The 17,080-nt window shown below is 33.5% G+C and overlaps 1 protein-coding gene and 1 long non-coding RNA gene across 6 annotated transcripts in view; one reads left to right on the top strand and one right to left on the bottom strand.

Annotated features, from left to right (window-relative positions):
• The first annotated feature begins 315 nt into the window (after positions 1-315).
• Positions 316-17,080, top strand: part of LOC116301520 (transcription factor 12) — a 43,129-nt gene continuing 26,364 nt past the window's right edge. For 2 of the 5 annotated variants that reach the window (XM_089027156.1, XM_089027157.1), the window contains exons 1-7: positions 319-714; positions 859-943; positions 1,123-1,175; positions 1,581-1,701; positions 12,351-12,421; positions 13,927-13,963; positions 14,648-14,700. In XM_089027156.1, coding sequence (XP_088883282.1) covers positions 661-714; positions 859-943; positions 1,123-1,175; positions 1,581-1,701; positions 12,351-12,421; positions 13,927-13,963; positions 14,648-14,700 — 474 coding nt within the window. In that variant the 5' untranslated portion in view covers positions 319-660. Of the gene's footprint in view, positions 715-858; positions 944-1,122; positions 1,176-1,580; positions 1,702-12,350; positions 12,422-13,926; positions 13,964-14,647; positions 14,701-17,080 lie in introns of all 5 variants that reach the window. The other 3 variants (XM_089027159.1, XM_089027158.1, XM_089027155.1) reach the window with 3 other exon arrangements.
• Positions 12,042-16,133, bottom strand: LOC116301522 (uncharacterized). The gene is made up of 3 exons (XR_004197745.1): positions 16,052-16,133; positions 15,899-15,974; positions 12,042-12,185 (listed from the first exon to the last, which is right to left on the bottom strand). It is a non-coding gene; the product is annotated as an uncharacterized LOC116301522 (long non-coding RNA).

Below are 17,080 nucleotides of genomic sequence, written 5' to 3'. Positions count from 1 at the left end.
TTTTTTTTTATTTATTTTTTTACGCCTCGACTGTTTTACTGATCTCGCACGAAAGACAAAAAAAGCAGGGAGCCCACTCAATAAAGCTACAAGAAAAAACCCAAATCAACCAATCACAATTCGTTTTCAAGTTTGTTTGGTTTGGGTTGTCACGTGATGAAATCACATGAGAAAGAATTCAATCAAATGGTGGGTTGTGATTGGTGGAATGGTAATTAGACCTGTCATGAGTAATAATTGCTGTGATGAAAGCAACAATAGGATGTCAGTTAAATGGTTTATAGGCCCTCCCCCGAAAACTCGGACCGGCTCAAGCAAAAAAAGTGATAAGATGAAAATATATAGTGGGTAGCCACGCGAAAATTCCTAACAATTGCACCAAAAAGAAGCCATTGCAGTATAGAAGGGAATTCCTCCGAAGGCAACGGGCTGTTCGGGCATATGAGTTGTGTTGTCGGTAGAGAGAAAACCCTTCAGGAATCGTTTTGGAGAGCTTAACTAATTGATCCAGTGTGCTCGAGGTGTTTTGTGTATTCGCTACGTCGTAGGAGCTTCCATCATTTTAACTTGGAATTGAGCAAGTATAACTCTAGACCTAACGAACCAAAGCGTATCCAGAACTGGAGAGAAAGAAGGTTCAATAGCATATTGACTGCACGAATGAATACACTTGGCGGAGACAAGGAATTAAGCGATCTCCTGGACTTTAGCGCGGTTAGTTATACATCGATGTATAGAGATCAAGAGTGTACCTTCATAGCATTTTGTTTTTTTACGTGATATGAAATTTTATCGGATCTGTCGCGCGAAGACCTGGCTTTATTTTTACCTCATCTTTATTATTTCGTTATGTCGTAGATGTTCGCTCCACCGGGTTCTTTGGGTGGAAAGTCTGCAGGGACATTAGCCGAGTCAAGCTTGTCTGGATCGTTACACAGAACAGGTGCCATACTTAGTTTAATACACGTTATACCTAACCGTACTCCAGTGCAATGTCTGTAGAACCTGTTGTACATGGCCAATGCTCGTGAAATTCGGTCATTTGATCAAGTATACATCAAGAATTGTACCCAAATTAAAATAAAGCTGTTAACTATTAATATAAGAGAATTTCTTTTGTAGGTGGTTTAGACGAATCATCCACGTGGCAAGCCAATGTCTCAGGTTATGACAGGGTATGTATAGTTTTGCTCGCAAGAGCATATTTTTATTCCAATCACTCAAAACAACACAGTAAAACAAAACATTATACTCATTTTAACTAAACATTAACAGAAACAGAAAATAAGGAATTAAAACGCTACGCACTGCGAACGGGAACTCTAGGTTTTTTGTTGAGATTTAAAAACTGTTGTTTTGCATGGGAAAACATTTGAAGGTCCGTCCGTCAACCACTTTGAGCCATTGACTCGATAAATGAATTTGTCTCGGCTATTTTTTATAAAGAAAATCCTCAAATATCAACTTATATGTTATCGATAATCTTGCATGCAGTACTTAATACAAAGTAAGTAAATATTCCAAAGTATTTTTTCAAGGCAAATTTGAAACGTTTTTGTTGTTGTTGTATATATTCTTAGGGTTACCACAATGAATCCAACCATGGTATATACGGCTCCATCGACGATGTGGATAGCGAGTTTCTAGCTCGAAAAACGAGTTTTTCAAACTACCTTTCTTCTAATTCTCTCGCAAGTTTAGGTAAGAATTTATTTAATTTTAAAGGAATTGGGAAAATTATTCTTGGGCTTGAGTTTAACGAAGCGAGTTTGTTTGTATGACTCGTGCGCTTGGCTATTGACTATTGTTATTATTCTTTGTCCGTCGCTTCCTCTCTATATGGCATAATCGTTGGATCGTGTGACTAGATTCCTAATACAACGTTTATAAAGTAAAACCTGACCGTTAAGAAAACAAAATATATCTAGATCTGATGAAAAGACAGTGAAAATGTTAAGTCTGCGAACGTTTAATGGTTGTTTCTTTTATCCATCGTTAATTGTTGTATGGTCTTGGCGTGACTTGATTTTTGCCGTCTTCGCCTGGTTGAATATGGCGTACTTTTTAGAATACTCAAAAAATTATTATCACCAAACCTCTGTTAAGTTCCTCTAAGCTCAGATTTTCCAACCAAACCGTTTAACATTTTATTCTCATTTTTTTCTCAATATATTGCCAATAGAGTTAAAACTCGCCATTTTTATTAACGAACAATGAAACGCTTACAAAAAAGCCTCGTTCGAACTCCCGTCTATTTGACCTATTGAAATAAGAATTTTCTACTACTGTAAGACCTTGAATTCATCGCTAATTGTTCAAAAATTTAATAAATTCAAATGACTGTGTTATTTGTTGAATATATTTTGCGGATCATCTTCGATTGGTATGACCCCACAAAACAAAGATAATCGTGGAAAAATGCTCTTCCACCCCACCTATCAGTGCTATTCGTTATATCGATATACTAGCAATAATATCATAAATATTTATGGCGTATATTTCGTTTAATCTTTTCTTTAACAAAATTCATCACAACTAAGTTAAGACGTTCGGTGTATCAGATGGTACGCATATGCTTCATTTTAATATATGTATGTATATATTTCAATGGAATACAAAATGTTCTTAGCAAAAAAAAATTGCTTAACCACAGTTCGAAACAAAAAAGCCAATATATATATTTTCAATGAATGAGTCACTCAACAAAGGATTTCTCCCAGAATTTGATACTATGAATTTAAAGCATTGACAGTCTTAACAAAATATTCCATTTTTGATAGCCTTCATTGCTTTAAAAAGCATTACAGTTAAAGTGTATCGTTTGAAAAAAAATGGTTAAAGACAGATATATTTTTGGTAATTGTTATTCAATATGCTGGTGAAGTTGGTAAAACAGAACCAAATACTGACTGTATATTTACTCATATCATTTTATCGTCAGCTTTAGTTAAACAACAGTTCAAAGACTGTAAACTTTCAATGGCTTCTATTATTACTCTATGAGTTATCTCAAATACAGCTTTACGTTCTTGGGCTTTCTGTCACATCAAACTGCATACGGTTAAGCAATGCTTTTGAATCAAGATTGAAATATAGATAAATGAAAAAAACAATTTTGCTGAATTTGGTCATTAAGTTGGTGAGTTCGAAAGTTATTTTTTCTCTTTTCGTTAATTTTACTCTTCCCACTTTAAAGGAAAAAATGAGAATAACCTTGTTTATCAAATTATTGAGATTTGTTCCGAGTTTACCTCTATAATTTTGGCATTACCTTTTGCCTTAAAAAGCAATCCATTGTTAGAAAAAGTATATAAATTTTGTTTATGATATGTTGTATTAATATGCATTATATGAAGATTATTACAACGACAAAAATTAAAAAAAGATGTCAATAAACTTGTCTTTACTTCTATCTTTGATTTTGATTAAAGAAAGTCATAAAAACAACTAGAATTTTGAGGTGATACAGTTTTGATGAGAAACAACTTCATTTTCATTATCTATAAAATAATTCTATAGAATCATAAAAGTTAATGTTTAATCTTGAAGCTTTAAGAACAAAACCAGTCAATATGTAAGTCATAAATGTAACTATGACTTACATAAAAATAATTGAAATGTTTTTTTATTTTTCATTTTAAAAATGTAGGTAGATTATCAAAATTATAGAATAATAAGTTATGCGGCAACATTGTTAGATTTTGGCTTCTGTTTACCATAAATTGTCTACAAAATTTATCTTCTGAATATCTGGGAAGTAATGTTTGAGAATGAAAGAGAAGAGTAAACTTAGTATTCATGTTATCGCAGACAATAATTTAGATTAATCAGAATCGACAAAATTGACAAAGAAAATCATGTTAACTTTTGCAGTCAGGAGAATAACTGTGAGTCGAAAAACCATGCTGAGAAATTTTTAATTTTCTTTCTTCCTCAGTGACAAGTTATATTAAAACTTGGAAAATGCTATTTTTTTCGTCTTCAGAAAGTACTTCCTTGAGTGGGTAATTTTTACCTTGAGGCACTTGTTTAGTAGTAAGATTACATTTAAGAATAAAGAGTTACATGGAAAAAAAGAATTTGAAATTTGAAATCACTCGTACTAAAAATGATTGCATCAGTTTTTTAACATATACACTTTTTTAGTGAAATTACTAATTAAAAAGTCAGAGAAAAAGTAATCTAAGAAATTGTTTTTCTTTTGGCAACACATTAGGATTGTCCTTGTGCTAATTCTTATTCTTAACTGCTTGTTTATTTTTGGATTACATTTTTTTCAAAACAGAAAAAAAGACTGAAGGAAAAAATTTTTTTTTTCCTGGCATAAAGATTATGATCCCAGTATATTTTACTTAAAATAACATTAAACAAGCTTAAGAGTTTTGTGTACAGTATGAAAACTATAATGTATTGAAATAAGAACTTTTGAGATAAATTGGTTACATATTATATTATTGAAGCTTTTTTATATAGATTAAAAAGTCTTTTTTCCCATCAACTGACTCCAACTACATCTAGACAGAACCACTCATGAAGCAATAGCAAACAACTGTAATTACTGTAAAGATTGCTGTAACATGCTAAAAACATGCTAGTTATTTTCTTCCGGAAATCACTGATATTAAAAATTGTTTCAGTTTAGAGTTCAGAGTCTTTTTTTGAGAAAAAATGTAAGAAAAAAGTATCATTCATATCTTAACCACTCTAAACTGAAGACTTAGAGGAGTAGATCACCATTTTGTTATCAATGCTCCATTTTACAGTGTTCCGTTCAGTGACCACTGAATAATAGTTCCAAGCTGAGGTTGAAGTTGCTGCATAATTATAAAAAGTATAGTTTTCTATGCATCAAAACTAGACTTGGAACTATTATTCGTGGTCACATTGAAAAGAACTGTGAAATGGAGTATTCGTACTGTTTTTTAGTACATTTTTAAAACATGAATGAAATATGATTTTGAAAGTTTTTACTGAACAAAAAGTGATGATAAAACCAATAGAAGAAAGAACTACTGAAGAGTATTTAACTGTCTTCAACTAAGGAAGTTGTTATTTAAATTAGGATGTCCAATCTACTGCCAGAAAATCAAGTCACATATCGCATGTTAATAAACGTTTTTCTTCAATAAATATGTCAACAGAAATATGATCCAAAGTTTAGTTTTCTGGTCCCTTTTTTGATTTTTGAATTTTGAAATATTGTGGAATAGATTTTACTGCAGAATAAAAACTGTTTTAAACAGGAAAATGAAGAACTGTTTCATATTACTTTAGAATACTAGTTTAGGTGTGTGGTTTTGAGTTTTTTTATATTTATGTGCCACAAAACATTATAAAACTAAAAAAAATAGGGATAAATGAGAGACCGTAACAATATATCATTATGGGAAAAAAACGGTATGCCAAGTTGACCCTTTTATGGTTATATATCATAGTCTTCATGCCAATCAGAATCGGAGAGATACAACCTAGTGTTGGTGAATACTGTATTATTAAGTTGGATTCCTATCAAATGAGGTAACTAGAAAACTTCCTGTCTTCCATAATGGGTAAGGTTATTGCTAGCCCAATCATCCAATCGGTAATTATTTGACAAAATATTCCAAGCAATTTGCTGGTACCAGCTAATAGGTCCTTGGTGTAGACTGGAGGCCGCGTGAATTAAGTGTTTTTGCCTTTAATACTAAGAAGGTGCATGACTTGAGGAGTACTTAAAACAAATAATTGATCTCCAGGACTTAAGTAATAATCACTAGCCATTAGACTAATAACACTATAGTAAGGCTTTTCTTTTGATCAGTATTTCTAAGATGTCCTAATATACTATAACTAAATGATCTTGAATAAGTTGCTTAATCTCATGTCTTCCTAAACTTCTAGAGGATAAGAAATCATACTACTTCACAGACACTAGATATGGGGATTATACATATGATATTATGTGTGTGTGTGTTTATGAGGGTAGAAAAGCTTAGTTAAAACACAATAAGACAGCGTCTTCACGTGATGTCATAGCAGCCATGTTGGTGTACCAAAATGATACATGTTTTATCCTCCGGGAGTTGAACTATATTTTTATACAAAAACAGTGCAGAAAGTTTCTATTGTTTGGTACACCAATATGACTGCCTTGTCATGTGAGTGAAAACTGTTCTATTTTGAGATTTTGTCTCTGCAAGACTGCTATTTTTGGTGAGTCATTATGACTTCCATAATACGTCAACTTTTTATGGCCTGAGATAATTTGAATGACAGAAGCCAAATTGCCCATTTCAACCATAGCAAGTGGAGATTTATTAATATTGTCTGTAATTGTGATGACTCTAAATAAGAGGTCCTCAGGAACATCACATTTTAGAGGACATTTGTGGGTTATGCTACCTCTTGATTTGATTCTCATTGATCTCACACTCTTGTTTTGAGGGCCAAGTATGGTATTTGGTTATTGTGGTGCATATTAGTAGGTACAAGCTGAGAAGTGAATTTTGTTTTAGCCAATCACAGTGTGTTTAGCTGTTTTGCTGCCGACCCTCATTATCAGGCTACTGTTTTCTTTTGACTAAAATATAAAAATATAGAAAATATAGAAAGGAAGAATAAAAACAATTTCACTTTACTGCCATGTTTGCTTAGTTCTTTTAAGCTTAGGGCCAGTTGCACACCGAGTTCACCGCTTAGCTGGAAAGTAGTCATCTAAATATAGCCCTCTTGCTTAGTAAGCAGCACACTAACCAACCCAGCCACACTTACTCCATAAAGCAAGTGTTTGGGGTGGCTGAGAATCAAACTATGGACCTCTTGCTTAGCAAACAGCGCACTAACCAACCAAGCCACTCTGGCTCCTTAAAACAAGTGTGTCTGGTAACAGAGAATCAAACTATGGGCCCATTGCTTAGTTAGTGTGCAGGCTGATAAGTAAGAGGTCAGTGGTTCAATCTATAATTGTTACTTCATACAGCTTGTGTTAAGGATCAAGTGTACATGGATTGGTCGATTAGTGCACTGCATCCTGCTAAGTAAGAGAGCAATAGTTTGATCCTCAATACTCCTTTTTAAAGTTCCATTCAGTGATCATGAATAATAGTCCTAAGTTGAGGCTGGAGTTTCCGCGCATAGCAAAACTATACTTTTTATCATGCATGGCAACTTCAACCTTGGCTTGGAACTATTATTCATGGTCAAGACTGCGTGGGTGTAAAGATCATAACCAAAATTAATGACTATAATGTTAACACCATTGAGGAAAAAGTACAATCAATTTTACTAAGCTTTCAGACCTTGAGCCCTTTGCTCATTTACTTTTAAAGCAAGAATATTAATTAAACCTTTTTGAGGACAAAATTTATTTGACTATTTAATTTGTAATGATTTTTTTCCAGCAATTTTTTCAAAATCCTGAGTTAAATGCAATTTTACAAGACTGGTTTCTATCAATAAACTAATAACACATTTTGTCAAAATAAAACAATATCGAAAGAAATAAAACTTAATTCCTCTTTCTATAAAAGAAAAAGATATGATATGAATTACTATAGCCTTGTTTGCTTTATATTTTCTTTGGAATCAAAAGAGCAGATAGAAAGAAAACAAAATTGATATTTCATAAATTTTTACAGTTAACACTTGAAGCATTGCACAGCTAAATAAACAGAATGACAAAAAAGAATAAAAAAATCTCCAGCTCCAAGTTAATGAAAAAAAACCCCTTAATATTATCTTATTCAAATTATTGGGAAACTAGTTTTTTTTGACAATATTCAGTAGCTCAATTAAAATGTTATGTTTAGGTCAAGAGTTTTTTAGATTTGTGAGTTAATAATTTATTTTGAGGGATCATAATTTATCTTTTTTGGAGAATTGACAAAAATAAAAATGGTGAATTCAATTGATAATAAATTTGCATAAAATGAATATTTTGTAACATTGAATGGGAGCTGATTTTTTCAACCAGGATATATTATTAAGTCTTTTCCTTGTAAATTTTAGGTTTATACATAAAGGTAATAATTACCATTCATAAAATAATAGTATAGGAGAGGATAATATTATTATTTAGCACAAAAACATGATTCCCCGATGGCAATGAAAACTACAGCCTTCTTTATCGCAGTCGCAGCTACTCTGCTGTATATCGCTGAGCTACAGGGGATTTTTGGTGCTCATTTTATCTTCTATCAGTACTGGAAAAATTATTCTTTAGAAGTCTTGACATATGTAATAATGGTGTAGTAATGCCTCCAAAATAAAACAATTCAATTTGAATTGATCATATTTTACAAGAACATGCGTAATAGGTAAATTACGAGCCTTGTATGAAACGACTGAAGAAGAGGGCCAATGGGCCTTTCACAACTTCAAGTCACATAAAAAATGAGCCAGCTCAACTAGAAACTGTGGACAGCTGTTTCAGCCTGTATTGGGCTTCATCAGCACGGTGTATCATGCGACTTGAAGTTGTGAAAGGCCCATTGGCCCCTTTTCTTCAGTCGTTTCATACAAGGCTCGTAATTTACCTATTACGCATGTTCTTACAGTATATGATTTATGAGCCCATCCCACACGGCTTACCGCCTCATCTCTCATATTTTACAAGAATGTTTGTAAATAGAAACAGCAGTTGATCTGATAGAGGATGAAGGTGGATTATATATGGAACTCAGATTTTTTCTAATTTTTTTTTTGTATGATTCAAACATGAATAAATTTTTATCAAGCAGACTTGAACAATATTTCACTTGAATTAATAATGTGAATAAAATGTTAGAGGAGGTATGTATGGCAGTGATCCCTTTTTGAGTACATGCAAGGGTTTAACTCAGAAAAATATCTTAGTGACGAACAGTTATAATCATAGGAGAATCAATCTTTAATCTTTAGATCATAAATTGAATTTTTTGTTGTTTACATAACATTTCATTTCTTTTGTATTTGTGATACATAACACAACCTTGAAAATATTTCGGTTTGATATTGTTAAATCAATGATCTCAATATAGGAAAACTTGACAAAATTATAAATTTAAAAAATCTTTTTGCTGACTTAAGAATAAAATGTTCAATGGATTACAAAGTTGAAACATATACATTATGCATAAATCAATTTACTATGAGTAACTCTGTTGTGTTCTGTATAGTTTAGAACACACACTGCTTTTCCATTTAAACCTATCGTTTCTTTTCATTTAATACTTGGAAAAGTTTCCATTCATATGGTAATACTTGAAGTAAAGAGTTGATTGCCAAAAGAAAAAAAAAGGACATGAATTGCCAAGACAAAGCAATTCATCTTTCAGTATAAGACTAAGTAATACATTAATTCCACTATTCATTCTTAGTGTGTCTTATAAAACTGTCTACATTTAAATAAAACATAGTCAATAAAGATTCAATAAAGATTGAGGAAGTTAAAGAAAGAAATAACAAAATTAATAACAAAAAAAGCTAAAATGTAAATGAGGTTAAACTTATTATGAAAATATGTCAAAGTAGCAATTATGAAGTGAAAAAACATCAGTGTTAAAAATAGGATCATAAAGCCCTGTTTACACTAGAGATTTTTGTGGCGATTTTTGCTGCAATTTTTTTCCCATTTTGTCCATAATAAGTAATGGTAAAGAATTTACTTGTAAAGTTTTTTTCAGGATACCAAGATTTTCCTAGACGAATGTCTCTTTTGAAGGATGAGACAAAAGATTTCATATTTCCCCAAATTGCCACAAAAATTGCAGCAAAAATCGCCACAAAAATTGCCAGCGTAAACGGGGCTTAAGAACAGCAAAAATGCCATTTAAAAGAAGAAATTGTGATCAAAAAGCTTAAAACGCAAGTTCAAAAACTAGCAGAAGGGAAATCAAATATTTCAGAAACCTTTTACTGTTGATAATTTCTATCAAATAAAGGAAAGGCCAAGTATATTCAAATATTTCAGTGAAATTAATGGGAATTGCAAAAATTGGAAAATCAGCCATATAGGATTATATTCTTCTGCAAACCTATGCGTGCCTTAATATATTAAGTCTTAAATGCTTTTTCACACAAAAAATATACTGTGATGCTTTAACAATAATAATTTTCATCAAATATGGCAATCCTTATTACAGTTCAAACACATTTTGGAAATTCATATTTTATTCCAGCAATGCTATTGCTCTGTAAATTAATTGCCTCCAGAAGAGTAACTAAAGTTAAAATCAATTCTAATCAATCCTTCAAGAACATATTAAGTAGGCTGTCAAGCCCCAGGAGGTGTACTTGGGTGGGTAACATGACGGGGGGGGGGGGGGGGGGGGGGGGGGGGGGTGGAGGGGGTCCGATGGAGCTTCATATTGCAACCAAAAAAAAATACTCAAACCTAAAATTTTACACTTAAAAAAATACATGGCATCCAAATTTCTGACCCAAAAAAAATACAAGACTTAAATACTTCAAAACTGATTTATTGAATTCAGTTTATGGAACTCACTCATGCCTTGCTGAAAAAATAAACAAATAATTTTCTGATACAAAAATCAAAATTGGAGATGTGACGACCAAAAAAATACGGGTTTCATTTCAAGACTTAAAAAAATACGTGGCTCAGGTCTCTTGACCCAAAAAAATACCCAGAACGAAAATTGTCAACCCAAAAAAATATGTCGGACCTTCCCGTCATGTTACCCACCCGAGTACACCCCCTGGGTGTCAAGTCATGATTAAAGCCATGAAACTAAGACATCAAGTGTTAGTCGTAAGCTTGGATAATTCATGGATAAAATTTGAAGAGCTGCTCATGCTGGTGCAAATCAAAAAGCTATTTATAAGTCTTGAGGCTGTGTGTAAAGTATTTAATATAGTATGCCATTATTTAACTTTGACAATTACAACCTTTCATGGATTTGCTTGATTGATCATGCAATGGTTGGGTTGATAATGATTATAGGGTAACAGACTTTAAAGAATCGACCCCAAAAACAAAATCAAAAGTGTTTAGAGGTTATCAGCAGGTTGTTGGAAGATTGTTGGTAGGATAGACATTTACTTTTCATGGGCCCATCAGATTGCGAATCAGTTTTCAAGAAAGTTCTAAAGTGTAGCTTTGTATAGGAACCTTCCACAATAGCACTGCTGAAACAGTCTACAAAGGAACATTAGGAACTGTATTAACTTTACTAGTTTTAAACTGGAAGCAATTATAGGATAGACTACTTATAAGTTGTATGTTAAGTGTATGGTACATCAAGTGTATAAGCAGATTAAAAAATCTGCCTCAGTTGGGTTCTCACGGGACTCGAACCACTGACCTCTCGTTTGCTAGACGAGATCTCAACTGCTTGGCCACTGAGGCTTTATGGGAGAAGGTCGTGTTAGATCTTATAAGTTGTTAAGACTGTCATGCAGGCTATTTATGTTATTAAATGGTCTGAAGGTGATCAGTGAAGTTAAGCATTTTAAAAACAGAACTACACTTTTGAGTTTAACATACATATTTTGGCATTGACCTCTGCCATCATCAGTGGATGTAAGACTAATTAGCGGTGAGCTTTAAATATGAGAATCGAGAACAATAGAATTAACATAAAAGTCAGAGCAACCTTACATGGAGAGCTTAAGGTTAACATGCTTGACTTGTGCATTAAGAATAGGTCATATTTACTTTTATGACTAAAATTTAGCTTTTCATATTGGCCGCTTCAAAACTCAAGTGCATTGAGTGTGTGTTGGTTGATGGGATTCATCCTTTTTTCGATCAGGAAACAATGCAATGTATGCCTAACTGCAGTCAGCCTAAAGCTAGCTGTAGTCACCTAGATGTAATTGAATATTAGTTGTATACACCTATTTCAAAAAACGTTATTATCGCCAAAGGCGATAGGCGATAAGTTGTTCCCAGACGAAATGGTTTTGTCGACTACAAACAACATTGAATCAGTCTTAACACTAAGGTCCATGTTCTTGACAACAATAAGAAGCAGAAACACAAGTCATTCAGCTATTCTTGGATCTGCCTGTTGCCTATTGCCTTTGGCGATGACAAATTTTTTTTGAAATACTACAGATCTCACCAAACTGTGGCAAGACATCAAAAATTTGTCTCGCTACCACGCCCAAAGTTGTCCACTGACACACCTACTTTTGTCACTTTCTTGGATCTAGTACATTGCCAGTAAGGTATTCACTGTATTACATGAAAGATGGAATGCCGACTGCTGTAACAAAAGTAGGCGTGTCAGTAGATGAATTAGGGTGTGGTTCAAGTGTCAACACTGTAAATTGACATGTTCTTGACATAGAAACATTGTCTATGGTATTCAAGTTAGGATATGACACATACAATCACACTTTATAACTCCTTTTTCTGCTTGTTATTTTAGGCAAGTCAAAAGATCCTTACTCATCATCCTATTCACCAGGATACAGAGACCCTGGCTTAGGATCAACTCAGGTAGAGTTACTACTGTAACACCACGCAGGGGCCATGTTTATTTGACGTGCTCTCTGCAAGTTGGTAGCAAATAGACCTCTTCACTTCGATCCACCTTTTCGGCACTAGCCGTCACATGGTATAAATTGTGTGGGATTGTGTTATGGTCACCAAGAAGTTCGGACATTGTTTTCGAATTTCCGTACAAATGTACTGACCTTAAATGAACTATTAATTTTACTTGGTTTGTTTAGTTAGTTCTCTAAATACAAGTAAAATATCATCTTTCTAGCTTGATTGAAGCTTTTCTTACTGCTGTTAAGATAGCTAACTAAAGAAATCTGCCTAAATTTTCTCATTAAACTCGGTGAATTTGTATAGGAATCCGAAAACGATGTCTGAACTTTTTGGTGACCATAACACAATCCAACAAAGTGTTTACGATGTCATGGCTATCACCGAAAAGGTGAATTGCTTGTTGCCCCATTACAGTGATGCCATGTGATACTCTTGGAAATAGATGACTTGCACTAACAGGTCATGTGACCCCATCCCTCTTAAAAAGACCACATGAGTCAAAATGAACTCCAGTAATGAAAAGAGCATAATTTAGTAAGACGGCAAAGTTTCAGCTCGAAATATTGACTATAGAATATAAAATCAAATATTTTACAAGGATTTGTATGGGAAAAGTGTTGGCTGGTTAGCTTCTGCCATCCAGCGCATTTTCCCATACAAATCCTTATAAAACATTCAATTTCATATCTAATGCCATTTCTCCTGTTTCGCTCATAATGAGCTCCGCCTCCCTACTAATGCTGAGATGCTCTTTTCATTTCTGTTTTTTATTTTAACAAAACTGCTCATTTTAAGAAAGGTAGGGTAACGTGACCTGTTAGTGCAAATCGTCTATTGATTCTTTCATACGTAAATGTTCATCATAAAACAATAATTCATAATAATGTCATGTGGTTTGAAATGGGCAATTTGCATATGAAGGTATAAAGAGGTATATTTATAGAACTACATGTATAGTACAGTGTGTAGCATAGCCAATCAGAAACCAGGATTAACTTATATTGACCCTTTCATTTATTTATACGTCCATTCAACTATTTTGAGAAACAGAGTCTTTGGAAAACCCTCTGTTTGAGCATTAGATTATATTTTTATGTATTTTGTTATATAAATAATAAATAATTGAAAAAAAAATGTGCACATGTGCTGTGTGGAGTTATAAAGCATGAGAGGTTGGCTGAACACAAGAGGAGTGTTAGGAGAGTGTTCTGCAATCCAAGTGCTTTATAGCTCCACACAGCACAGCAAGCAAGTTTTCTATTTCTTTTATAAAATACAAATTACAATAACCATTATTTTAAATATAAGGGATGCAACTAAAAGAGTGTGGGTGTGCTGTGTGCTCTCATAAAGTGCATACAACCAACCAATACCAGATTTACAACAGTTATTTTATAATATTTTTTTATGATCAAATACTAAGAGTCGCTATTATTTCCTCTTGCCAGGGAAGTGGTAGTGATGTTACATTATCAAGCTCAGACTGTAAGTACATATTAATAGGTTAATCTGTTTATAATCAAGCTAATAATAAAATCAGATGGTGTACTACAGGGTGTATATTGAAGTATGCATTTTTATTTCAAACATTTTATTTTGTGACTATACTGCATTAAATGCAGTATAGAAAAAACAAAAGAAGTACAAACCAAAGAAGCAGTGCGCACAGGAGCCCTTGAAAATAACTAGTTACTAAATTTTATTCCCAAAACGGACTCAATTTTGTAAGTAACTAGTTATTTTCAAGGGCTCCTGTGCGCACTGCTTCTTTGGTTTGTCACGCAAGCTGAAAAGATTGTTAAAATTGAATTTAACCCCTTTTCTATGAAATTTTCCTCAATTTTTTTTTTTTTTTTTAAATCCAATACTTCACTTCCGAGATGTGCTTGTCAAACACAAAGGTTTTAGTATGAGGCTTCATTGGAAATTAAGTTTATTCTTTTTTCCTTCCTCGAATCACTGAGCATTATGCATGAAGACTGGCGTTGAAACCTTTGTGCATGACAAGCGATTATTATCAGCGGCTATTATTCAAGATTTTATTTTTGACTTCCATATATGAATTAAAATATCAAAAACTTAATTTTTGTTTTTATTTTTCTTTCTTTTGAATAGAAGTAGAAACAAAATGATTGTGAAGTTAAGATGAAATGTTTTGTTTTATTACAGGGAGGTCATCAAGGAAATACAAACCAAACAAAAACAATGGCTCAATCTCATCGGTAAGTGAAATACTTTGCTTATCACAGCACAATAATAATAAGGGTTTATAATGGCTGTCAGAAAAAAAGATGACTGAAAATAAATGAGTTCTCAAAAATGTCAGCCATATTTCTTTTACTAAGATTATTTTGTCTCCAATCGTGATAGCTTGCCGTGCTATACATGGTTTATTATGCATTGGAGGATTCTTATTTGCTGAAATCCTAGATCACATAAATTAAGACAGAAAAAAAGGCTGTTTTTAAGACAACCAATGTCCCATATCTTCATATCTATTGGAGAGGGAAAAGATTGGATATGAAGAGAAATTCCAAGACCTTTATCATAGAAGCTAGCACATCAAACATATTTATCTAGTCAAAGCTGGAGGGCTCCGGAAATGTATAGCTAATCAAAAACAGAGGGGAGAGCGAAGGCGCTCATTCCCCTTGCTATAAATAGAATGATTGGTTTACTAGAGTTTTAGTGTTTTATAAGAGCAAAGTGTGTTATTATCAGATAGACCCTTTGCCGAAATGGCGACAGCACATTCAAATGAGTTAAATTTAAATCAAGAAAAACCGGTCAGTACTAGAAAGAGCAGCTTTACTATAGTAACCCTACTAAGATTCATTATGTCAGTTGTGACCGAAAAAACATAAGTTGATTTCAATTGACAAATTTACAGATGTTTGACTGGATCGGCTATGGGCATATATAAAACCCCAGTCATACAGTACGAACGTCTATGTATAATAAATGCCTAAGGGGGCTGGTGTTAAGAAATACCTGAGGTGCCTTAAAAATTTACCCCACTCACAAACATTAAACATACTAAAATTTTAGCCCCCCCTCATGAGGAGGTAAAATCCCCACCCCCTTCCCCCCTTCTTAGTTTTAAGTACTTTGACTCATTGTCTCCTCCCTTTAGGTATTTCATATGTAGTTAATTATAACTGAAATGATCATTTACGGTTCTTAAAACCCATTCAAAAATAGTTCTAAGGATTGAAAAAACAGCCACAAGCTTTATCTTTTTCGACGGCAATGAACTTTGAAAATAGTTTTGAATCTATTTAATTGAAGTTCTTTTTGTAGTTCAGTTGATATAAGCTTGATTTGAAATATTTTGATAAACTATAAAGAACTTTATGTTTTCAAATCACCTACTGATCTGAATTCAAGATATTTATAAGGTATTCTGAAGGTTTTACTAACCATTTGAGCTAAACTCAGTTAAGAGTGAAGCAACGTCGAGAGTCTTGTAGAGTTTTACATCGGCTTCTCCATCAAACTGTTCATCGGAAAAAAGGCATATTTTGATAAATATTTATCAAGCTTGGATTAAATAGTCTTTCTTAGGTCATATACTTGCAAAATATTGGTGTTTTTTTGTCGTCTTTGTATTCCTTCTTTGAACGAACTGTCTGCTTATTGAGGGACAGTGACCGACATGATGATGAACCTTACGCAGAGCACCCTGCTCGAATATGTGCCAAAGGGGACTATTTCTTCATAGGAGTAGCGTACCTAGGTGGACCTTGTGATAATCGTATAGGATCGTATAAAAACGCTGCGTAAAGTGTTCTTAGATGTGCCCATAGGGCAATAATACATATATGTAGAGACAAATTAGTACAATCGTGAAAACTTATCAATGATAACTCCCTATAAGATGTGCCTAGTCTACCATATGAGGTCCCTCATGAAAATGTGCCCTTGATAGACCTTTCTTATTTAGTACTGATCCGATAACTGACGTGAAGTTGAGAATATGTGGACCGCGTAGCACTTATGAAATACAAGATATAGAAAATATAGATAAGTTATAGTGCTTGGGAACGAGGTTATTCCGGGCGAACGACCCTTGGAAATAAAGTGAAGTTGGTCTGACCCCGGGGTCTGACCGGAAATGGCCAATACTGGAGTACTGGAAAGTGTGTGTTACAAACTTGGCTGGTTAGCAGAAAACTGAAAAAAGGCTTTCCCCTATTCTTTTTCTCCTATGACTTTACTTTTCTTCGCGATTTTACTCATAACATTTATCTTGTTTCATGTTGTTTCACTCTCTCTCTCTCTTCTGTGAAAATAACAAAATATTATATACTGATCAAAAACATTAAGTCAAGTTTTGAAAGTTTCTTCGGGCGGCAATCATCAAGCCCTCGGCCATCGATCAGCAGTATCGATCGACCCAAGTTTAAACCGGTTCTAATCCTGTTTTCCATTCTAGATTTCCCCTCCTTTTTGACGCCTTAAACTTGTCAAAAGGCCTCAGCACTCCTATCAGATTTTTTAAAGACTTTTACTCTCGTGAAGTATGCCGTTGAAAACCAATTGCCAAAACTTCTGGTCAATAATTATCTGCTAAAAGCTTCATGTACCTCCCGTATAGATACG

Source organism: Actinia tenebrosa, unplaced genomic scaffold (genome assembly GCF_029948245.1).
Source record: "Actinia tenebrosa isolate PJP-AT-01 unplaced genomic scaffold, QUT_ActTen_1.0 PGA_scaffold11__36_contigs__length_13525064, whole genome shotgun sequence".
In the NCBI taxonomy this organism is placed as follows: domain Eukaryota; kingdom Metazoa; phylum Cnidaria; class Anthozoa; order Actiniaria; family Actiniidae; genus Actinia; species Actinia tenebrosa.
This window is presented reverse-complemented; position numbering and strand designations above follow the sequence as displayed.